This window comes from Ooceraea biroi, chromosome 5 (genome assembly GCF_003672135.1).
Source record: "Ooceraea biroi isolate clonal line C1 chromosome 5, Obir_v5.4, whole genome shotgun sequence".
Taxonomy (NCBI): Eukaryota; Metazoa; Arthropoda; class Insecta; order Hymenoptera; family Formicidae; genus Ooceraea; species Ooceraea biroi.
The window spans coordinates 14,599,343-14,621,106 of NC_039510.1; the positions used below are offsets into that span (position 1 = coordinate 14,599,343).

Here is a 21,764-nt window from a genome sequence, read left to right on the forward strand (position 1 = left end):
ATGCGACACCGGTTCACTCACCTATGATCTCCATGCTTGCCTCACCACTAACCGCCTCGAAGCTCGGCGCCTCCGCGCTAATTTCGCACCTGTATTGGCCGCTCGTATGGAGACTCACGTTCTGCAGAATCACTTGATGGTCATCCGAGTGCCGATACTGAAACAGAAAGTGCATGTGTCCCTGAGGAAATTCTACGGATTTCTATGAGTTTCCGAATTCAGATTCGAGCGACTTGTCAAACAGTTTTGTCTTTAGACGCAGACCTCAAACAGGTCGGGCAGACTGTGTAACTGGAACAGTTCGAGCTTGAATCTATGACAGTTCAAATCCGGATTTAGAGCAATCCAATTCTGAATTCAGATAAAATAACAAAATAAAAATAAGCGAAGTATGCTAAAAAAGAAAAGCGAGGAAACAATTTTATTTTGATTTAATATAAGATAATTTTATAAAATTCTTTACTATATATAAGTCATTGTAAAAACAAGGTCAAATAAAAACTTAAACGAACATTAATTATAAATACATTAACAATAAATACATTATACAAGGAAGCTGTATATTCGAAATATCCTTTCATCAAGTGAACACATTTTTGAATAATCGTGAATCAAATAAAATGAATATATAATTTCAAGTGCGATATAATTTCAAATATACATATATTAAATGTTTATATATTTGAAACGTGATATTGGGATATAATTTATGTATTTTGATTATAAAGTGCCGCGGGGAATATACCTATCGTATTTAATAATGCATAGGACCTTTTTGCTAGAAGCGAATTTTCATTGTGAGCTATTATAGGGTGAGAATTAATTAAAAGTTTGAAAATATCCCGAGCGAGGATAAATTACATTAAACCTGAATGAAGAGAGACGCGCTCGAATATGTCTATCGGATGACGTACCGGGAAATGGACGAGCTGGATCCACGATTCTTCCGAGTTATTTGACGGCATTTAGTCGGGGTAAAATAATTTGCGCCATTACGGTAAGTCGAAGTGACGGGACGTCGACTTTACGAGTCATTTCGTTTTTAGAGCAGTGAATCGTGCCGGTGTAGTTATGCCGTTGCGAATGGCGGCCGCAGATCGCGCACGATTACCGTTTACTTTTTGCCACGGGTTGGCGACTAACGATTTTAAAGGGCTCTCACATCCGCACGCTTCTAATCGCATTAAAACGCTCGTTCATTATACTCTGTTTAAGCTCACACACCGCAAAAGACAGGATTATACCCGGTTCGTTACAACAAAAGTTCGTCTCTCTAAGAATTAAAAACTGCCATGCGGGAAATTTTTGACATAATTAAACGCAGTTATAATATTTCGCGCGAAATTCTTCGCGTAACCTCTTGACAAGGCAACCGCGAGAAAACGTTGAAGAGATTTTCTACATTGTGTCAAGCTGCTACAAGCGCGCTAGCAAAAGCGACATCGCGCAAATGGGCTTTCCCTTTTCCTCTCGTCGACTTCCAAATGCGCACAATAGGGGGTTTCTCAAATAAAAGGGAACGAAAGCGCACGACCGAAACCTGCAAAATAAAATGAAACTACTGAAATCGATACTGGAACAATATCGACACGTAAATGTTGAAAAAGAACTTCTTTTTCTTCCAGTTTTGTGTGAATTCCAAAACAGTTTTTTCAATTCGGATCAATATACATCGATCCATTAGACCGTAACAACGGCACGATCTAATTGAATTGATTTGATTGAATTAGATCTCGGGAGAGTGAATTTGCAAATTTAGGTAACCTAATTTGTTCATTTATATATAAGGCAAATATGGAAATTCGATTTTATGGGACGATCTGGCTCTTGGCGCACAGATCATATATACAGAAATATATATGCGTACTTAAACGAGCAAGCAAGCAAATATATGTGCTTATTCCATTTATAACGACATATATATATACGACGTATCTCGTCGTCCGTGGTTGGCCTATAGTAGTAGGTCGGTGCAACGAGTTTAAGAATTATGCGGCGGGCAGAAGCGAGTCTTTGGATGCTCACGAGGCGGAAAATTGGAACACTTCTTTGCCATTCGAGTTTATATGGAAAGTACACTGCAGATATGTTCAGTATGACAACTCCCAGTTTCGCGACAAACTGAATACCTTCACACGTTCACGATAGAGTCGATATTTTCCGAAATATATTTATAAAATATTTGCGCACATACATTTCACAGTTTCTATGCAACACGATACATTGAATAATAGAAATCACAGTTTCAAATGTTTGTCGCGCTCAGTTTAAGCAATCTTTTGTTATTCTACCAAAAATCTGAAACTTTATTCTTCTAAGCGATCGTAAATTGCATGAAAAGTTGGAGATAGATCGTCTACAATGGCAGTAAGCAGTAAGAAGTGATCAATTGAAATCGATTATTTCAAAAACTGACCAATTGGAACTCTTACTTCTTACTACTTACCATTGTAGACGATCCATCAGAGCTTGAATTTCTTGCGTAATTTTTGATGCCACTGAAACTATCGGTTATTGGAAAAAATTATCTTACATCTTGAAGTAATTGTACGCATAATAATATAATTTTATGCATAAAGTTATGCTAGATTATGAGAGATGATACATTTTAACTTTGACTTAAGCAACTTTTCTGAATTATTACTTAGACACAATAATATAGAAAAATGAAATGCTGATGAAATGTTGATCTATTATTATAGTAAAATTGTCTTGTAAAATATCAAAAGGCTTCTCATGCAACGCCTAACGCGACGTCGAGTCGAATGAGAGAAGAATGTGCGTCGCCGCGAAAAACGGCGAAAGGGAAGATAAACGCCATTAGCGATAGAGAAAGGCATCGTGTGCGGCGGTACACCCCGAGATGCGGGAGAAATCCGCGCGGTACTGTGGGTATCCGAAAACTTTTCAGGAAATACCCATTCGCGGGCGCGATAAAACTTGGCGCAACCGTGAGGAAGTAGGTAAGCAATGTCTCTCGTGGTGATCTACCGAGCACCTTCGAAGATAGTGAAAGCGCTAAAGACACCATAAATCTGCGAACGTGATACGAATAAAACGATGCAAACGAGGAATCGGCCGAGGAATTCGAGGTGGGAACCATCGCGGATCTACATGATAACGCTCGATAGCGGACGCATCATTAATTAAGCGTAATAAATCGCGCCGGTTGCGCGTATTTAATCCTTGGGAGATAACTGAGTGGACTACATTCGTCTCACGCCATAATAATCTTCTAAAATAAATATTCCAGTTGGATTTGGTGCATACGCGTGTGCAATGTAATGTCATGAAATGAAATATACGAAACGTAATATATATCATAAAATAAACGCTTTCTAACCCACGCTCTATTTCTCCCATCACTCTAATTCACCATGAAACAACATGTAAGTCTCGGATTACGCAATCCTGCCTTCGCCTTCTTCGTCAAACATTTAATCAAGAGAACGGGAAACAACGTTCAGCTTTATTCTGAGTACTGCTTTTCTGAGTGCCACCCACTCGGTTCTTAGTGAGAGTAAGCGCCGAGAGGTCCGACTACAAATGGGACGTATCTACTTCGCGATTTCGATGCGAGGTTTCACGGGTTTCGCGGCGAGATCGGAAGATCGGAAGATCGGGACGATCGAGTAGATCGATGAAGGAAAAGGCACGCCCAGGATGCCCTCGTGCACCTCAGGAAATTTTATTACCAGCAGTAACACGTCCAAAGATTTTTCCAGTGGTGGTGAAGGTACAAACGCGTCTCCGGGAGGAACGGAAACGCGCCGGCCACGATCATGGTGAAGGAAGTCACGAAGTATAAACGACGTGGCTCTATGGGCTCGCGCGCGTGCACGGCAACGTTGACGTTTATCTCCTCTCGTGGTAAAGGCGCTGTCGGACATAGAGTTCTTACGCCGACAAATCAATTTACGTCCCTCGGGAAAAGTTTCGCGAAAACAAGAGGGGAAATGACGGGGCGAGCAGCGCAGCGAAGAGAGAGACCCGCACCGAGAATCGTATTACCGCCGACAATATTCCGCGCTGACGGCGGCAAACTCGCGCCTTCTCTTTCTCTACTTTTATTCCATAATGACAAGAGTCGATGAGTCAACATAACACGTATCCATCTCGGAGGAAAGAGCCGCCGACTCGGATGCCGGTCGCATCGATGTTGATTTTCGCTAATTCTGATTAATTCGATACTGGGATTCATGTTCATTTATATTATGAAAACTTAAAATCTATTTAAAAATGAGACTCTGGAAAATAAATAATGATAAATAATTTAAAAAAGATAAGAATAAAAGATTTAAAGTAAACAATAACTTCTTCCTATCTCAAAAGTGATTCTTGACAACATTCTTCTTAAATAAACGTTAGCTGTAAGAAAAACTGCAACATAAAAGGGTTTATCAATTAAACTTTCTATTCTTATCATATTTCCTTGTCTGCTCTTAATAGGTAAAGTTACAATAAAAAAGCCAATCATTAACTAGGCATTAATTAAGCAACATCACACAAAGTATGACTGATTATCGATTGTACGACGTAATTCTCAACACGGAAAAGCTTTTAACGGCGCTGGACTTTTGTGAGGACGCAGTGGCGTTTGACGATCAGACCAATCAACTTAGTTAATTCGAGAGCATAAATCGACGATCTACTGGAGCGAGTCGAAAAAGCGAGTCGACCGCGCGACGAAGAACGCGCGATAACTTTCTCAAAGCATTCGGGATTGTTTGTCGGCATTACTACGCGGAAGTTTCGCGCAACAACCCCCAAACGGGAAAGTAAGTCAGGGAGACAGATAGAGACTGTGCGAAAAAGAGAGAGAAAGAGAGTAGAGAATGTCAAGAGAGGGATTAAGGAAGATAGAAGGTTTACCGGGAAGGTGGGTATGCGCTTCTAGCACATCGCGAGAGATCCAGCTGTTGATTCGTTCTCGATGAAATTTCAGACTCGAGTTGGCAGGTAATTTCAAAGCCGCGTGTTTCTTCTGCCCCCTCCCGCACTCTTTCACTCTTCCTGTCTCTCTCTTTCTCTCCTTTGCTCATTTTACATCCTTCACGTGTTCTATCTCCTCGCAACTTCGCTGCGTTCCTGCAGTCCGTCTGTCTCATCATTTTTCCAAGCACCTCGGATTCCCTCTCGGTTTTACGGTGAATTAGCGCGAGCGCCATTCAGGCCAAGCGCGTCCAAGACCGATGAAGGTAAACGTGATTACGCGAACGGGCAGAGGAGAAAATAATTTTTACATTAGCTGCCCTTCCGCCGCTACGGGAAATCTAGAGAGATCCGTTCAGAATTGCCCTAAGCTGCTTGCGCGAGATTCTTTAATGTTGCTTTATTACGCTTGCATTACTGGTTTCCGGAATATTAGAATAGAGCATGTGCGTTCAGTGGCTCCAGAATGCTGAACAGAGTCGCTGGTTTTTTGCGAATTTCTCATGAACTGGTTATAATGAAAGGGTAGAATTTACAGTGATGTCAGAGACTGGAAACGCTTCCAACGGCGTTGAGTCTCAGTGATGCACCAAAAATTGTGCGTTGAATGTAAAATTTCTCGTGCGTACGTATCGTTTCTAAAATTTAACTTTATTAAAAGAAGGAAGAGAGAATGTGTGTGAAAATTGCAGGAACGAGAAGAGATTGGTATTGGTATACGATTGGTATTGAGTATCGATATTCAATGAGTATTTTATGTTCTCCTTCTATGAATATCCTTGTAAATTTGAAAAAAAACACGGGAAAAAGACATTCTCTCTTTTTTTCCCGTTCATAAACCGTGCGAGTCTTGTAACTGTTTTCATGATGTCCACTCAATAAACGATAACGCCAGTTTATAAGCAATAGCTCTTTATTGGAATTGGAAAATATCTGGCACGAATGCGAGGGAATTTACGCTAGGAAACCCGCACTATTGCACCGCATGAGATCTGCTGCATTTCCTGAAGCAATCCAACCGATCCGAGACCTGCCGATTAAAAATGTGCCATAAAAATTGAACTGTAGAAATTAATCTTTTCCGATGTAAATCCTGATTGGCAATATGACAGACAAAACATAGATCAGTTACAATCCAAAACTTATTTGTCAAAAATATATTTCGATATTTCTCGCAGAGAATTACACAATCTTTATCAAAACATAAAAAAACATTACGAACAGATTGATATACAAAATTACAAATGAGAACTGTAGAAAGTTATCGAACAACAGACACGTAAGATATTTTCCAGACTTGTTCTCATCCTGCTGGGATTAACGATGCCATATTTCTTGAAATTTGCGTGATCCCTCACACTCTAATACACATTGCGAATCGACAGGCGGCGGCGGTGGTGGCGGCGGACACGATAGCTTTTGTCCGCGGAGAGTTTTCTTTGCCGATATCGGGGAACCATTGGACCGAGAGCAGATTAATAGCCCGACTCCTCCAGCACACAAGTTCGAAAGATCGGCGGTGCCGGTCGGGCGAAAGGGATGAGCCGATTCGGCTCACGTAATGCTCGTTCCATGTCGGACGATATTAACGAGCGCGGCAGAGAGCACCGGAACTTTCGTGCCATCGAAAACGTGAATCGGACGCACCGTCCCGAGAATCGAACGGTCGCTCGCAGGAAGCGAGTCGATCCGCGTGCTTCCGGAACGCTAACTCGCACCATATCACGCGTGTACGGCCGATTTCTCAACGAAACTACCTGTACCCCTGGTACCCGAAAATTGCCGCGGAAATCCACGTCCTGACGCTACACGAAACGTCTTCGTACCGAAAAGAGCGTCTTTTCGCTCGCCGAGATTCCGCGCGCAATTTCGGACCAATATTGCTTCGGTAGGAATTTTACGAGAGACCACGATTCACTTCTCGTAGAAAGTTCCATATCTCTAAATCATGAACGTAGTTTTTACTCAAATCAGGCCGGCGCTTGGACCCGGAATTTTTTTATCTTTGCGTGTGCGATGTGTAACCCCCTTGATGTTGCCAACGGCGTTTGTTACCCTTCTGGCTGCAGTTCCCGCGCATTCCTCGTTACACTCTTGCGCTAGAAGCCAGAAGGGAGAAAGGAGTAGTCGTATTTCCAGGACAGTGTCATTCGTTTCTCTTTGTGCCGCGCATTTCCGGGTTTCCATTACGCGACGATCCTTTTTACTTCGTAGCGTAGCGCATATTATCGCGATCGCGCATAACACCGCTTCTCCGTTCCCGCAAGCGGCCGTCCACAACGCGACGAATGTAGCCGGGTTTTATTTTTATTACCGCTTCGAGTGCGGTGCTTTATTATTACGCGACTCCGTTCATACATATACATGCGGGCATGCCCCCGAGCACGCGTCGCGGAATAAATTGAAATATTTTACGCGATTCTCGCCGCGCCCGGCCCGATTCGCAACCCCGAGACGCAACCCTTCTCGCGATGTCCATGCTTTCTCGCCTCCGGTTTTGTCGCGCGCATGGTGTCACCTCGATTTCTTCTTCGGAGGGAGAAAACGGCGCCGCGATGCGATTCCTTCATGGTCGGACGAGCAATTCCTCGTAAACTCGGTTACCTCTGAGCGATTCGATGCGCCACGTGCGCAGTGTACATCGTCCGGGTTTTCCCATCGGTGTAAACGCTGTCAAACGATTTTTCAATTACCAGGCGCTTGTCGATAGTCGTCGCAACGCTCGTTTCTACAGATTGAAATACGAGATTAATACCGGCGAAAAATAGAAGGCAACGTCGACATGTATGACTGTAAGTCAAGACACAAGACGTCTTTTTGGAGATGAGATCTTGTTAATATAACATCAGATCTTACATATACATGAAAAGAATTAAATAAACTCCATTACATGTAGAAGAAAAGTAGAATATATTTACATAAGAAATTATAATATATTTATTAAAATAATATATCTTAGCGCAGAATATCTAGGAAGATTGCGTAAACCGCCGCGAAAATTTTGTCTGGCGGTATTTTAGGTATACCAAGATGAAGAGAGGTAGACTGCACCATGGTTTTAATAATTTAGAAATTTTGTAATACTTAGAATATTAAGATGTACCCGACGTACTCATCCACCACAAAGCGTACTACATCAAAGCGAGCATGTAGTTGTAAAGGTAATTGCATTTTACAGCTTGTCCCGTTGCACACGGGGACATAAAGGAATCTATAGACGGGATATTAAAACGTAAGACAAGAGAACCAAGGGAAAGGGAGAGGCAGTTTATCCGACGGTAGTTATCCACATCTTATCTTTCATCTAGCTTGGTATAAACATAAAGCGTATGAAAATAGCGCGGATAGCAAATGCGTATTTCATGGAAAGAGAGACCATTTTTCATTCAAGAATTATAAAAATAGAAGTTTTCGTTCCCGAAAAAGATTACTTCTACTTGTCGATCGAGGTTAATAATCGCGTTAATTATATATAGAAATACCATGTGTGTACGTTTACGTATACTTTTCCGACAGAAAAGCGCTTGAATGTCTCAAGATGTCTCAAGATCGATACATTTAGCCAAGTTTCCTATGCAACATTTCATTTGTTATCTGCCAGACTGATAAATTATGCAACTTCCTGTCTTACTTTAACTCGGAACATGATGAAATGGAACCCGCACTGCACGTCAAAACTCCACTACGTGACAATTCATTGAACATACAATTATTATATAGATTAGCGGTGAAGGTTGAGCGGATTAAGGTTGAACGACCGAGACAAGCAAACACGGTTAGCCGAAAAATCGATGGCTATGAATTTTGCAGCAACTCGATTTTCTCGTTTCGCGGACACGTAATCACATCACTGGATCGCCGATATCGCGTGTCCATTAAAACCAGTCGGCCCTTTTTTTCCAATGAACGTATCGCGACCTACATATCTGTTTGCCGCACGCGGGACGCGCTTCCGCGAGCTCTCCTCCGCGCCCGAGAAGTGGAATCCAGCCTCGTCTACTCCGTAATATGAAGAGTAGATTGGCGCCGCTAAATCTTCGCGGAAACTCGTAAAACTTGAGCGCTCTTGTGTACGTTGTCGAGCACAATGGCGGTCTATGATATACGACGCACATTCCCGCGCGCACGTATGTGTATAACCCGCGCACCGCTCTCTGATAGTGCAGTATCTGGTTCATTTTTTGCCGGGTCTATGTGCGACGCAGAAGGAAGCATTGATGAACACATGATCGGATGCTCTTTGCGGCTCGAATTATCCCATGGATGAGATTTAATTCGCATTAAATTGGTAGATAACAGTTAACTTAAATTTATTATATTCATATATCCACATTTTACGTTCTATTATATAAATACAAAAAATTAAATGCAATATATTTAACATATCACGTATCTTATTTTAATTTTTAATTTAATACTCTGTTTTAATTTAATGCTCTGTGAAAAGTGTACTGTTACACAGAGTTTCAGCTTATGCAAAAAAACCACGTCGCACAAAAAAAAGTACAATAAAATCACTACATTGTAATAAAAAAAAACGACTACGTGTTACACATTTTTGTGATTCTATTCTCTGGCAAAAGTATTTAAATCTAAAATTTGATAATACAGTTCATGCGCTAACATAAAATTCAATCCGATAATCCTGTACAATTAACAGAGAGAATTTTTGTCCGCGCTATATTCACATTAACATTTCGCATTGTACGTCATTCGCGGTGTATTAGTCAGCGTAAAGCCGAATTAATCTATGACTTCGATTCTTCGCGAATTATATGGCGATATTTTTCTTGAATGGAGGAACCTTTCCGTCGCAAAGGCGACAAAGCCACGCTGGGAAGCCTCGCGCGTTAAGCTCCCTCTCGGAGAAGAGCATTTCCGTTTATCGAGCGACAGGGCAAATATTTTCAAAACGCAGTTTGCCCATCGTTCGCTCGCGGTTTCGTTTTCGTGGGAAACCGATAGTTTTCCCACCGCTCCGATTTCTATAACCCGCAGACGTTAGAGGAAATCCTCCGTCCTGTTCCGTCCCGTTCGTTTGCCTGTCCCTTCGTCGTCGCGCTACATATGCCCGAGCGAATCGGGGATTTTTCCGCGAAATTGGTATCGTAGATCAGGCCGAAAGCTCCACTTTGTTTGACCACGGAGCTCTCCGACCTGTTACCCGGCGTGCCGGATATATCGGTGCTTAAGACGTATCCGCGGGCGATCGCCAGCGCGCGATTTATCGGGTTTACTCGCGCGATGTATAGATTTCGAGATTTGTCTTTCAAAATTCATCTGTTTCGTGATCCGCGTCGCGCCACGACGCTGCCGGTCTTCCGTTCGGTCGGTCTCTGTTCTGAGCTGGCAGCTGCCACGGCATTTCGTTGAATGATTTATCGTAACCAGCGCGAACGTAAATCTAGATTTCGACTAATCCGCCGCTGTGTTAAAATATTATATTTCGCGTCTCGGGGATTACGCGCGTTCCTCATCCGTGATCGTACTGGTGCTTCCTCTCCGCTTCATTAGACTCACTCTCGCGCGCGTTCTTCGTCGATTCTTTTAGGACAAGGCATCTTTATTCTTAAAAAAAATAAGGGCATTGGTACTTAGCGAGGTGTTAAGGAATCTACTGTAGGGAGAAACAATGGGACGTTGGATGACAATGAGGGACACGTATAGAGATGGGCATCTCACTCACGTCAACTTTAACACCTGCGACAGGATAGCTGTGCTTGTTAGTCTCCCCTCGGGCTATGAATTTGTAGAATTCCTCCTGGTCCTTGTACCATGAAATTGCGTACAGCTTCTCTGTCTCGAGATCGTATCTGAAACAAGAGATTAAGTGAAACACGTTATTAAATGCATTCCAGTTGTTTGCCGAGTTACCGGTAAAGACGGCCCGCAGTAGACGACAAGCCCGAACTTGCGACTATTCCTCATTGTTACAATATTCCTGATCTACCCAATATAGTGCATTCCACGCCGTATTCCAGTAATCGATTACCACGTGTTTTGCGTGCTTTGTAAGATGTTATGTATGCCACATATAACATTTATGCTTGCAATATGTCTTTTTTATGATACTAGTACAACACGGGCGCGCGCTATGCGCGCACTATTTTATTTTTCAATATTAATAATGCCTAGAGTTCTTGATGATTTAAAATTCGTTAAAACAATAAATGAAAAAGTTCTAGCCATTAAAAAATTTGTTTCTTTTTCCAAGAAGTTCTGTGCTATTTATACTGTTAGTTGGCATATTGCGAAGAGGTCTCGACGATTGAAAATCATTTAGATTTAGAAATGAAAAGTTATAGCCATTAAAATTTTTTTCTTTTCCGAGGAGTTCTGTGCTATTTATATTGTTACCAGTACAACACAGGCGCGCACTGTGCGCGCGCTATTTTATTTTTCAATATTAATAATGTTTTCGAACAATAGTATCTTATATCTGTTATTTATTATATGCACAATTATGACACTCTACCAAATTGTTAACCTCCACGCGAAGAGAGCCGCGCGATGGTAATCTAAAGCTAAACTGAACATAACGCACAATGCGAATCGAGATAACCAATCAGCGTCGCGGAAAAGAGGCAACAATGATTTCGATTTGATTTAACACGGCTTTTTTAAGAATGGATAAATATATTATAACAAGTAATAAAAATGCATCTTATTGTATAATATTGATTCTTGATTCATGAATATTTATAAAAAATTGATAAACATAGTTAGGTTTTACGAAGGAGATTTATTTGGTCCGTATTTTTATATGTAAAGTAATTCTTGCCAATTGCACATATCAGAGAATAAAATAATAAATAAATAAATTAATTAATATATGTAATATATAACTTTATAAATATTGAGTCATATAGATTATTTATTTCCGTCAGAAATTTAATGTCTTTAAGTGACTACGAAATAATAGTTGATTTCGAATTAATCGAAATCTATTTGCACAATTTTAATCATTATGCATTAACTAATTGACCTAATTAATGTCACTTATAATCTAATTTTATTTTATAAGTTAATTATTAATTAAAAAATGAAAAATTTGTTATCCTCAACTAGCTATGAAGACTCCTGGAGGCATCCTTTCCACGCGATATGAGAGTTAAGTTTCAGGCAGATGACATTTCTTGCTTTTAAAACTCGTTGAGAGCCCCGAGCGAGCGCGAGGAAACAATCGACCGAGTCCGAAACTTCGAGCTGGTAAGAAGTTGCGGAAAGTTTATCGGAGGTCGAATCTTATCGCGGTAGTTCATCCTCGAACAGAATCCTCCTTTTTTATAATTCGCCAGTGAACGAAACGTTTTGCGCGCAATATAGGATCGCGCGTTTCATCGTCTCGGATCGCCATCCTCGCGGAACGGTGGTCAGGTTTCTGAGAGCTAATTGTATGTGAGTGAGGGCGAGTTGAAAAGGGGATGAGACAGCCCCTGCATGTGCACGATGCGCCTACCTTTGCTACTGAAAGGTACCCCGAGATCGCCTATTCACAAGCCGCTTTTACCGTGGACGCAATTTACGTATCTGCGGACTAATCGGTTCTGCGGTTCGTTCGGTACAATAGAGACGGGGAGCCATGGAAAACGAGCGAATACCGGCGAGCAGTGGAATAAAAGTGAAATGAACTCGCGCGTCCGTGCGCCGACCGGCTTCAGATCGTATCCTTAATTGGTCGACTCGTTCGATTATTTCTATCGTCGAATCGCGCGCGCTATTAATTGAAACGACCCTCTTCCTCTCTCTCTCTCTGTTTTTCTCTCTCTTTCTCCCTCCCTTTTCGCTTCCTCTTTTTGAGAATTGCACGAACGCGGTTCCTGGACTCCGCGGTCTTTAACGCGTTTGCTTATTGCCGCCGCAATTAGCGCACCGCCACCGGGCGTTTTAGACCGCATCGTCTCTGCTATGTATATTCGAGAGAGATATCTTTTTATGGACTTTTAATAATTCCCCGGTGGCAATTCCTCGCTACGTTACTCGTTGCATATTCACACGCGCGGTGAGCAACGCCTTAATATTTTGGAGTACGTTAATTCCGCGCGATCAAACATTAATCATGGCTGCACCCTATGCCGTATGACGTTCAAATTGATATACCGGGGAACACCGCGCGAGAATGCATTTACCTGTGCACTTTTAATAGAGAAGTAGAAAGTAGAAGAACACGGAGACTAAGAAAAGAAAGACGCGGAAGAAATATATCAGGAAAAAGTAGCAGAACAGGGAGGAAAGAGAAGATAACGTACGATTAAAAATTGTTTCGCCAAGTTTTTACGATCTTTGCTATATATTTTCACCTGCGCTCGGCGTACTCCCGAGGACACACGGGGATGTAGTTTCTCGTCGGGGGATGATTATAACTCACAACTGTCACGGATCGCGGACAAATGTCATAAAACGCGCTGCAGCGATGGGTGACAGAGGCGCTTTTGAAAAATCGTTCGCACCGGGGGCCTTTTACGATCGTCCGAAACGGACGGCTCCTAAAGACATACGATCGTGAACGCGATGTACTCGAAACCAGGAAGGCCGCGAACGTAGATCGCGTACGTGCGTCGTTTCATCGTTGATTACGTTGTGCAGCAGGAAAGTTAGAGGATACCATTCGCGTGACGGGACTCGAATGTAAAACCCACGCGAGTGCTATTACAATAATTGATCGATATCCGTAGCCAAAACATGCTGTCGCACGTGGCGGCTCCCATTTCGCTAATCGAGAATCGCTCTTATTGTACGCGAAACGATAAACCGTAGATATCAGCTGTTTGCACGGCGTTTGCAATTTGATCGATTGCGATCGACAGAGTCGCGGGCGCGTGTGTGTGTGTGTGTGTGTGTGAGTTATAATACTTTATCATTCTCGACATTATTCAACATGTTCCTATATATTAAATTATTTTTTCATATTTATGCGTCTGTCATCGATGAACAGTAATTATACGGACAAGCTACGCGAATTTTCTAAATGTATGATTTCTCTCTCTCTCTCTCTCTCTCTCTCTGACCTGAAATGACTGAGATTAAGACTAAGATTATTAAATTAAAAAAAGATATTAGTAGATGTACAGAGAGAAAGAATAAGATCGTTATTGGTCAGATAATTGATACCATTAACGGCAGAAAAAATAGAAAGACACCTGTTCCCGCGTCTTCTTTTAGAACGAATAACAAATTAGTCGCGATCTCGAGTCGCGAATTCATCTTCATATCTGCGTTCATTCGCAATTAAGTTCCACCTTTGATATTATGTTCGGAACAATTGATCCGGCCGGAAGAGGTGCCTTACTACTACACGACCGCGCATTTGTCGTTTTCGCTATAATTGCCGTTCTGGATTCTAGTCCCTCCCCACCATTCCGTCTCGTTAAATTGCATTTCAATGGAGTTTCTCGATCATGCTCCGATAAACCTTTTGAGCGGTTAGCCCGCCGGTTAGGACAAAGGGAATCGCGTCTTCGACCCTGTCATCACCATGTTCTTACGAGAGCGACGCGTCTGCAAAAATAATCCCGTGCACTCTCCCTCCAGACTCGCAACTCCAGACTCATAAAACAAGCAAACTCTCCATCGAATATTTCGAATTTCCCGTCGCCTATCAGCACGACCTGGACGAGGACCCCTAGGAGATCGATAATAAGCGCCCCTAAAATGGAGATTGGAAAATTCACCAAAATTCTGTGTTCCAGTTTAATTAAAGCGCTCATTTTCACGTGAAATACGCCTGACTTCTTTCTTTTTCTTTCATCTTCTTTTCCCGCTTTTTCTCTCTTCTTTATTACTTTTCTTTCTTTTTATTACGTTAACAAGTTTTACGTGTAGTTTTAAAATTCATCTTATAATTTGAAAGAGTCTTTCTGAAGTGTTTTTAAAATAGTGTAACTGTATTTGCCACGAAACCAGCTCTTCTAAAATCCAATCAAGACAGCGCAGCGTAAAAATAAATGAAACGAGAGAATCGTATAAATGTCACAAATCAATTAAGAATTATGAGGTTTATTAGAGCTTTACGCGGTTCCAAAATAAACAATCTTACATTAGTAAATCGTATTTTTGAATTCATCTCGCGTCTAGGTTAGAAATGCGTATCCCCTTCAGACATGCCGAGCATATCGGCCAAGTTTGGACCGCTCGAAGGTGCACAACAAGAAAAAAGACTCTTACGACGCGATACGATTTCGACGTATTCAGATGCGGAAAATAACCGATCCTGTGTGTGTCTGGCGTCTCAGAAATACGGAGCGATGCGGAAAGAGGCCACGTGGATCGTCGATCCGCGAGCGAGCGTGCAGACGAGAGCGAAGTCGTGTGCGAGTAGCACCGGGATGTGTTACTCCCCGAGGGAGATCACGCGGCGGAGAGGGAACGTGGCATTCCAGGTCGCGTTGGACACGTCGGATACGATAATGCACGCTCGGCTGCAATGTCGGTCTCATTGCGCCGTAGCACGGTTGCTGTGACGTACCCTAGGGGGGCATTTTCGTGGGCTGTGTGTCGGCAACGACGGCGTCGGCGTCGGTGGCATCGGCATCGGCGGAAGCAGACTAGCGCAGCGTTTCCCACCGGCGCATGCAGCAAAGCCCTGGAAAAGGGATTGCCGCATTCGAGCGTAGGTGCACAATTTCGAGCGCCGCGTCGTGGGATTGATTTGCATTCTCCGGCTCATTTGCCGGGTCGTGTCCTGCGGGAATTCTTTGCTCTTCCGTTCTCCTTCTCCTCCTTCCTCCCGTCCTTCCTCCCCCCATTCGCTCGTCTTCCACCTGCCCTCGTTCAGCCCTCGTTCAGCCCTCGTCCTACTTCCGTTCCTCATCGTCTGCGCGGTACGCTCTTTCAATTCTTTGCGCGCCCGTCGATTTCGCATCGTCCGCTCCCGACGATCTTTCCGCATCTCTAGCGGCGACATTATTTACGAGTCACCTTTGTTCTATCCGTTGAAGCTTCTTGAATTTTTGAGGATCTTCAACGCGAGAAAAGGCAAATTACTCGTCGGAGATAACCGGTGTCCCGCTTTAACCCGAAATTGCTGTTTCGACCAGTGGATAACTCACGCATATCATTATCTGATACAGTATCCATCGCGCGTTGCTCCGCTTCATCTTTCACTTACATATTCATATCGCTAAATTGATGATTGACAGTCGAATGTTAAACATAGGTTCGGCTTTGATTGGATACGTTGATTCATCACTCGTCATCTATTCACCCAGAATTCATGTAACAGGTAACTTTATGAATTTATGATAAATTTATTCAACAGGTCGCGGCTTAAATCCGCACAAAAGTATTTTGACAATTTATACACCAAGGCTTTGCAAGTGCTCTCTTTATTTCCAAAGTCACAGTGGCAGGGCAGCGGTACAATGCTTGGCGACGCACGATAAGATCCGAAATCAATTTGCGACTTGATAAACGCGGGATCAAGTAGCGCGCGCGCGGAGACCTCGCTCGGGCTAATAAGATTGGGGAAAATGTCGCAATGATGAATGAGATTCGCGGGGCAATCGAGGCGGGGAGACTCGACGATCGGAGAGCGTGAGAATGGAGAACGCGGGCGCGGAAGCTCGTAATAGGAAATTCTCTGCGGTGAAATTATTACGGCGGAAGGCGTGCGTATATAATATCGAAGCCAACGTAGCGAGAAACGTAACTTTGCTCGTCGGGACGCGTCTATCGCGCGCGAGAATCCCGCGACAAGCACATTAGAATCTGTCAAACGGACAAGAGTACTGACTGAGATCGTGCGCAATTAAAGTTGCATTTGACTTGTTTCGCAACGTGTGAAGCACGTCGGAACTTTCAACGGTGGCAAATGACGAGGCGGAAAATTAAGGGATTCCGGAGGTACGGTGGTATTTTGCGCTCTCTTTCATTACCCACGCATTCCAGCACGAATATGCGAAGCCGACCGATAATTCAACTAATGGCAAATTAGCGGTGCGCCTGGCTTCAAAGCTTTGTCGTGTTAAATAAACATGTTTGGGGGCGTATTAATTAAAACGAGAGGCGGGGGAGAGGGACTGTCGATCTAGCGACAACTTATGCGCGTCCACACGGCGGATCACATGCGGATCATACGCGGACGTGACGGTACTCGTAATTCCGTTCGTATGATTTTCTACACATTATCGCTAATAGATGTGCGATTAGCATAATCAAGGTTTGATGATACCATACGACTATCACAGAAGCTCTGCTTCCAGTTTTAAAACCTACAACCGCGTCATTACGGGTGCTAAAGCGGGATTTGCGTATCGGAGATGACTACTGGATTTGATTTACACGCGCAAGGATTTAATTGTGATTATTCCGATGGACATTGTTCCGCCATTATTTGACGATTTGCCTGCCGACGCAGGATCAATGCGGGATCGCACAAAACAGGCGACAATATTATAAATTATAAATAATGTCCTTTTGAGAACAAAGTGCTACGTGACCGTTCCACGCTCTCTCGAGTTTCTCCGATTCTGTGATTTCGCTCCCCGCGAAAATCCCACGCGTAGAATCGATAATGAAAGGGTTGACGGCTCCGGACGTGGCCACGTTGGAAGTAATTTTGGAGAAGCGCATGTGGGAGGATTGCTACGGAGTGCTGGTGGCAATACGGCGAATAAACTCGTCAGAGAAGTGTGCTGTTAGAGAGAGAAAGAGAGAGCAAACTAGTTCGCCATTCACGTGTTTATCGCGGATAACGTCCCGAACTCCGTGTCACGTTCAGCATATATTCATCCGCATTACGACCGATACTGACTGACGGCATGTCAACATCGATCGTCATCAAAACGACTACGGAAAAAGATTCCTTGTGATTTATAGAGTAACTTGGAGGCATCCAAATCCTGAATCCTCGGTTCTGATTACCATTCCGTACCCGGACAGATAACCACTGGTCCGATTTCTCAGCTCGGTCGATTTAATTATTCAAGCAGCTCATAAGGTACACATCCGCGGGGCGCACACGCTTGATGATTCCGAGTTGAAGGATCTGGTAAATATCCAGGTAATTCTCGGAAAAGAGATTCTCTCCGCAAATCCTCGCGATACGCTTTATGCATTTTAAGCTCCTCATTTGCGTTCGAGATAGACAAAAACGCAAGCACGGATGAAACGGGAACGCTGCTCCTTTGAGTATCCACGAAAAATCCTCGGGATAATAGCTGTTAGATAAATTAAACGCGGTATCGATCGGTTGCGCGAGTTAAAGTAAGTTATGTAAACGCGAAGCGTCTTTCTACGGTCTACGTGGACTCCACCGAGGTATCACACGCGCACGCGCGCGGTGTATCGCGATCGCAAAAGTCCTAATTAAGCACGCAACATTAGGTAACAAGTTTGCGAAGAACCGCGCGGAGATCCCGGAAGCTTCGTTACATCTTTGCAGTTTGGAGAAGCAAACGTCAATATCGCGACGAATCTCGCTCGGGAAGTTTTCCTCTCTGACAAAATAATTTTCCAGCAGACGCATATGGTCGTTTCCTCCGAAGACTTGTGTATCTTCGCGGCGAAGGCACGGAACTCGTCAGTTAAATTAAACGTGCCGGATCAATGCGAATCACGGTGCACCGGAAGTAGTAAGAGGAGAGTCCCTTTGAAAGACGGGTCAAACCGCATGCGATTATCGCCAATTCAATGAACTTGATCTTTAATTTGATTAATAATACTGATTATCGATGATCAGATTTGCTTCTGGTGTTGTGTTCAAACATTAATCCCATTACAAATAACTTGCATTCGTGATTTCGTCAACAGTTTTGTATAAAGGACACAAAAACCACCGGCTGCACCGCGATCTAGTCGCAGAGAGAAGTCCCGTTGTTTGTGTATAATGGAGTTTGCTCGAGCAATTTCAAAAGGCCATACGATAGCTCATTGTCGGGATTCGTGCTTGACTGGTGGATTAAGGTAACGTGGGAGGCGGTAAAAGATTATCCGTTTAAGCTGCGAGTCAAAATGTGGAATCGCGAGACCAAGAGAATACCGTGCCTGTAAGGATTTCCCTCCCCCCTTCGTTCCCCGCTCGTTTATCTCCGTTTCTAACTTGTCATTGTCGTATTGTACATCATCGCCTTAATACGCAGCCAAGTGCGAGATCAAGGCTCAGCCCTTAGCGGATACGAGGGAGGAACTGCGTGAAGAAAGAAGGGTTGCAGGAGGAAGCGCCGTCGCGCAAAGTACATCTTTCTTTCTTCTAGGAGATGCTGAAAGGGGTGAGGAGAACAGTGTAAAACGTCGCGAGAGCAATTTCACGAGGAATAACATGCTACGCCCGAAAAAACAAAAGATACCGATTCTCCTGTCTCTCCCATCCCTCTGAAGCGCGAGATAGCTCAACCCCATCAGGCGGAACGACAGTATAAATCATAGTCCTCCTTGCCGGGGACTGTCGAGAAAGAGTTCGCGAGGAGAAGCGCTTAATGGAAAATTCAATTATTTCGTTCGAGCGCTCTTGATGATCCGCTGAAACGCGAGTGCCACGTCTCGCGCGAGAATCTTTATGCACAGGAGAATTGGCGTAACTTCGGAATTTGACTTCAATATTTTTAGAGATGACTCGCGTTCGCTAATGCAATCCAACGTCTCAATTATTCGTGAATCCATAATCCACCACGATATGATGTATCTACTATCGATTACTGTAAATTTTGGCGGAACATGGCAAGCGATCTAAGATCCAGTAAGGTGCAGATGGAGAGATAAAGACAGAGACAGAGACAGACAGAGAGAGAGAGAGAGAGAGAGAGAGAGAGAAGCAGGAGCAAGTGGAAAACTGAGTGCGACTATTTCCACCTGTTCTTTCATTCTGCCCCTCTCTCTTTCTCTCTTTCTCTTCCGTCTTCCACTTTCCCTCTTACTGCTGTCTCAAGATTTCATTCGCCGCCGCTGGATCGGCCTGCCAGTCGGATTAATGTTTCAGAAATTCAATTACGAGTTCCTTGACAGCTGTCTGAGTCGAGTAGGATCCAATTAATGCTCGCGATGCGGGCGTTGTTCCCGTACCTTCACCCCGGTTTGCTTGAAACGTCGAACCGGGAACACCGCGGAAATAAGTACAATAACGTGTGTAAGGTGCGAGGGTGAGAGGGTGCGGAGCAGTATCTTGTAAAATGAAGCGAAATGACGAGCGAGTTGAAAAGCTGAAGTGTCTCGGTTTTTGCGATGGTCGATGCGACGTCGGGCTCCATGTACTTCATGGAATACATGGGCAAGAGAGGAAAGAAAAAATGGAGAGGAACAGAGACAGCGGGGGTAAAAGCGTGAGAGGGTCGCCGATCGAAGGGTGCCCCTCCGCTCCACTTTCCCGACGGTTCCTCAAGACCGCCGTGGAAAAAGCGCGCGCTCCAATTTGCAGGCGCATCGCGCGCTTTCACAGTCTCGTTTACGATGTTACGTGGGGAGCATATTGTTTCCTCCGGCAAATGTGCGATACCCGCACGCCGGCGAATAACGTCGCGAGAAAGCCGCGGCGAACGTTTTGCGCACGATAAGGATGCTAACTGGAACGGCTCAAAGAAGTGATACGAACGAATTGTGTGATCGAACTGTATAAACAGTAGAAACATTTGTAGACTACACGACTGCAGCCCTAGGATAGTTGAAACGGAAAAGTATTGGTCGAACCGGGATCTACCGATTTCTTCTTTTCTCAGAATGTATTATATTATCCTTGCTGTTTTGCTCAAATTCAGGATAGAATTGGAAAGATTCAAACAGGTGTCGCAGCTTTAAGCTCGAAATTCTTTCTCTTTATTCTTCGTACTAGCCTCCGATCTCTTAAAGCCTAAAAGATCTCTTAAAAATCAGACGATTATAAATTGGAGCAATAATCTTATTTATAATAATGATCTTATATAAAAGATAGGCTGAGAAAGTAGTCCGAGAATGTCACGGGGACTATCAGCAGTCGTGTAGACGCGCGTTTGCAAGTACGTATTTATATTCTTCTCAACTGGAAAGACGATGTTGTTCCCTTTTGTCGTCGCACGTGCACGTTCTTGCCAAAAAATAGAGATGTATTGCAGGGAGAACGTGCGCGACATATGTATGGCGCAGATTAACGCAAAGTGCTTGGTGCGACGCGTACATGCAACCGAGATAGGTACCTTGCGTATCATATTTTATGGAATCTGCGCAAAACAGGTATCCGTGTCACGCTTTAATGCATAAATTCTGTCGGGCATTTCGGGTATTGTGCCGTCGCCGTTGTCCGTGAATTAACGAGTTATCCACAAATGCATAATGATAAATAAATTCCTGAAAAAAGAATGCGGTAAACAACTGATACATCAATGTCGCGCGAGAAGGGATGAAGAAGGACGAACACGGAGGCACGCAGCCATCAGCAGTTGCTTGGACGGAAACGCGCCTCGTCGCGGGCCTTAATACCGCGGCAACGTCCGACAGAAAATATTTTCCAGCGAGACAAATCGTCCGTCATACAAGAATAACAGAAAAGTTTGAATTCAATATCGCAGTGCGCGCGTCGCGCCGGCTCCCGCTCCTAAGTTATTGAGTTTCAAAGTGCAATAGTCAATTCGACGGTACGTGCCGCGCGTACGTACCGTCGCCGGTTCGCCCGTCGCGGTCGATGTGACGAATTTTACTTCCGAACTTTGAGATCCAATAACTCACGGCTCGGTCATCGAATCGACGTGTTACCGGACGGTTTGCCGAGTTTCGGGCAAGCTCATCGTTCTTCATGCGTTGCGCTCCTCGCCACGCACGACGGCGGCTGGCCGAGCGAAGCTAAATTTATGGAGTCGGTACCACGCGACGAGTATGTGGTTATTCCGACTTCAGTCCGATGTGAAGTCAAAGTGACCACATTCCACGCA

At 43.8% G+C, this 21,764-nt stretch overlaps 1 protein-coding gene across 5 annotated transcripts in view; it reads right to left on the reverse strand.

Moving 5' to 3' along the window:
• LOC105285218 (cell adhesion molecule 2) overlaps positions 1-21,764 on the reverse strand; it is a 90,037-nt gene that overhangs the window by 22,099 nt on the left and 46,174 nt on the right. For all 5 annotated transcript variants that reach the window (XM_011349304.3, XM_011349299.3, XM_011349300.3 and 2 more), the window contains exons 4-5: positions 10,619-10,745; positions 22-157 (exon numbers count right to left, since the gene is read on the reverse strand). In XM_011349304.3, coding sequence (XP_011347606.1) covers positions 22-157; positions 10,619-10,745 — 263 coding nt within the window. The remainder of the gene's footprint in view (positions 1-21; positions 158-10,618; positions 10,746-21,764) is intronic.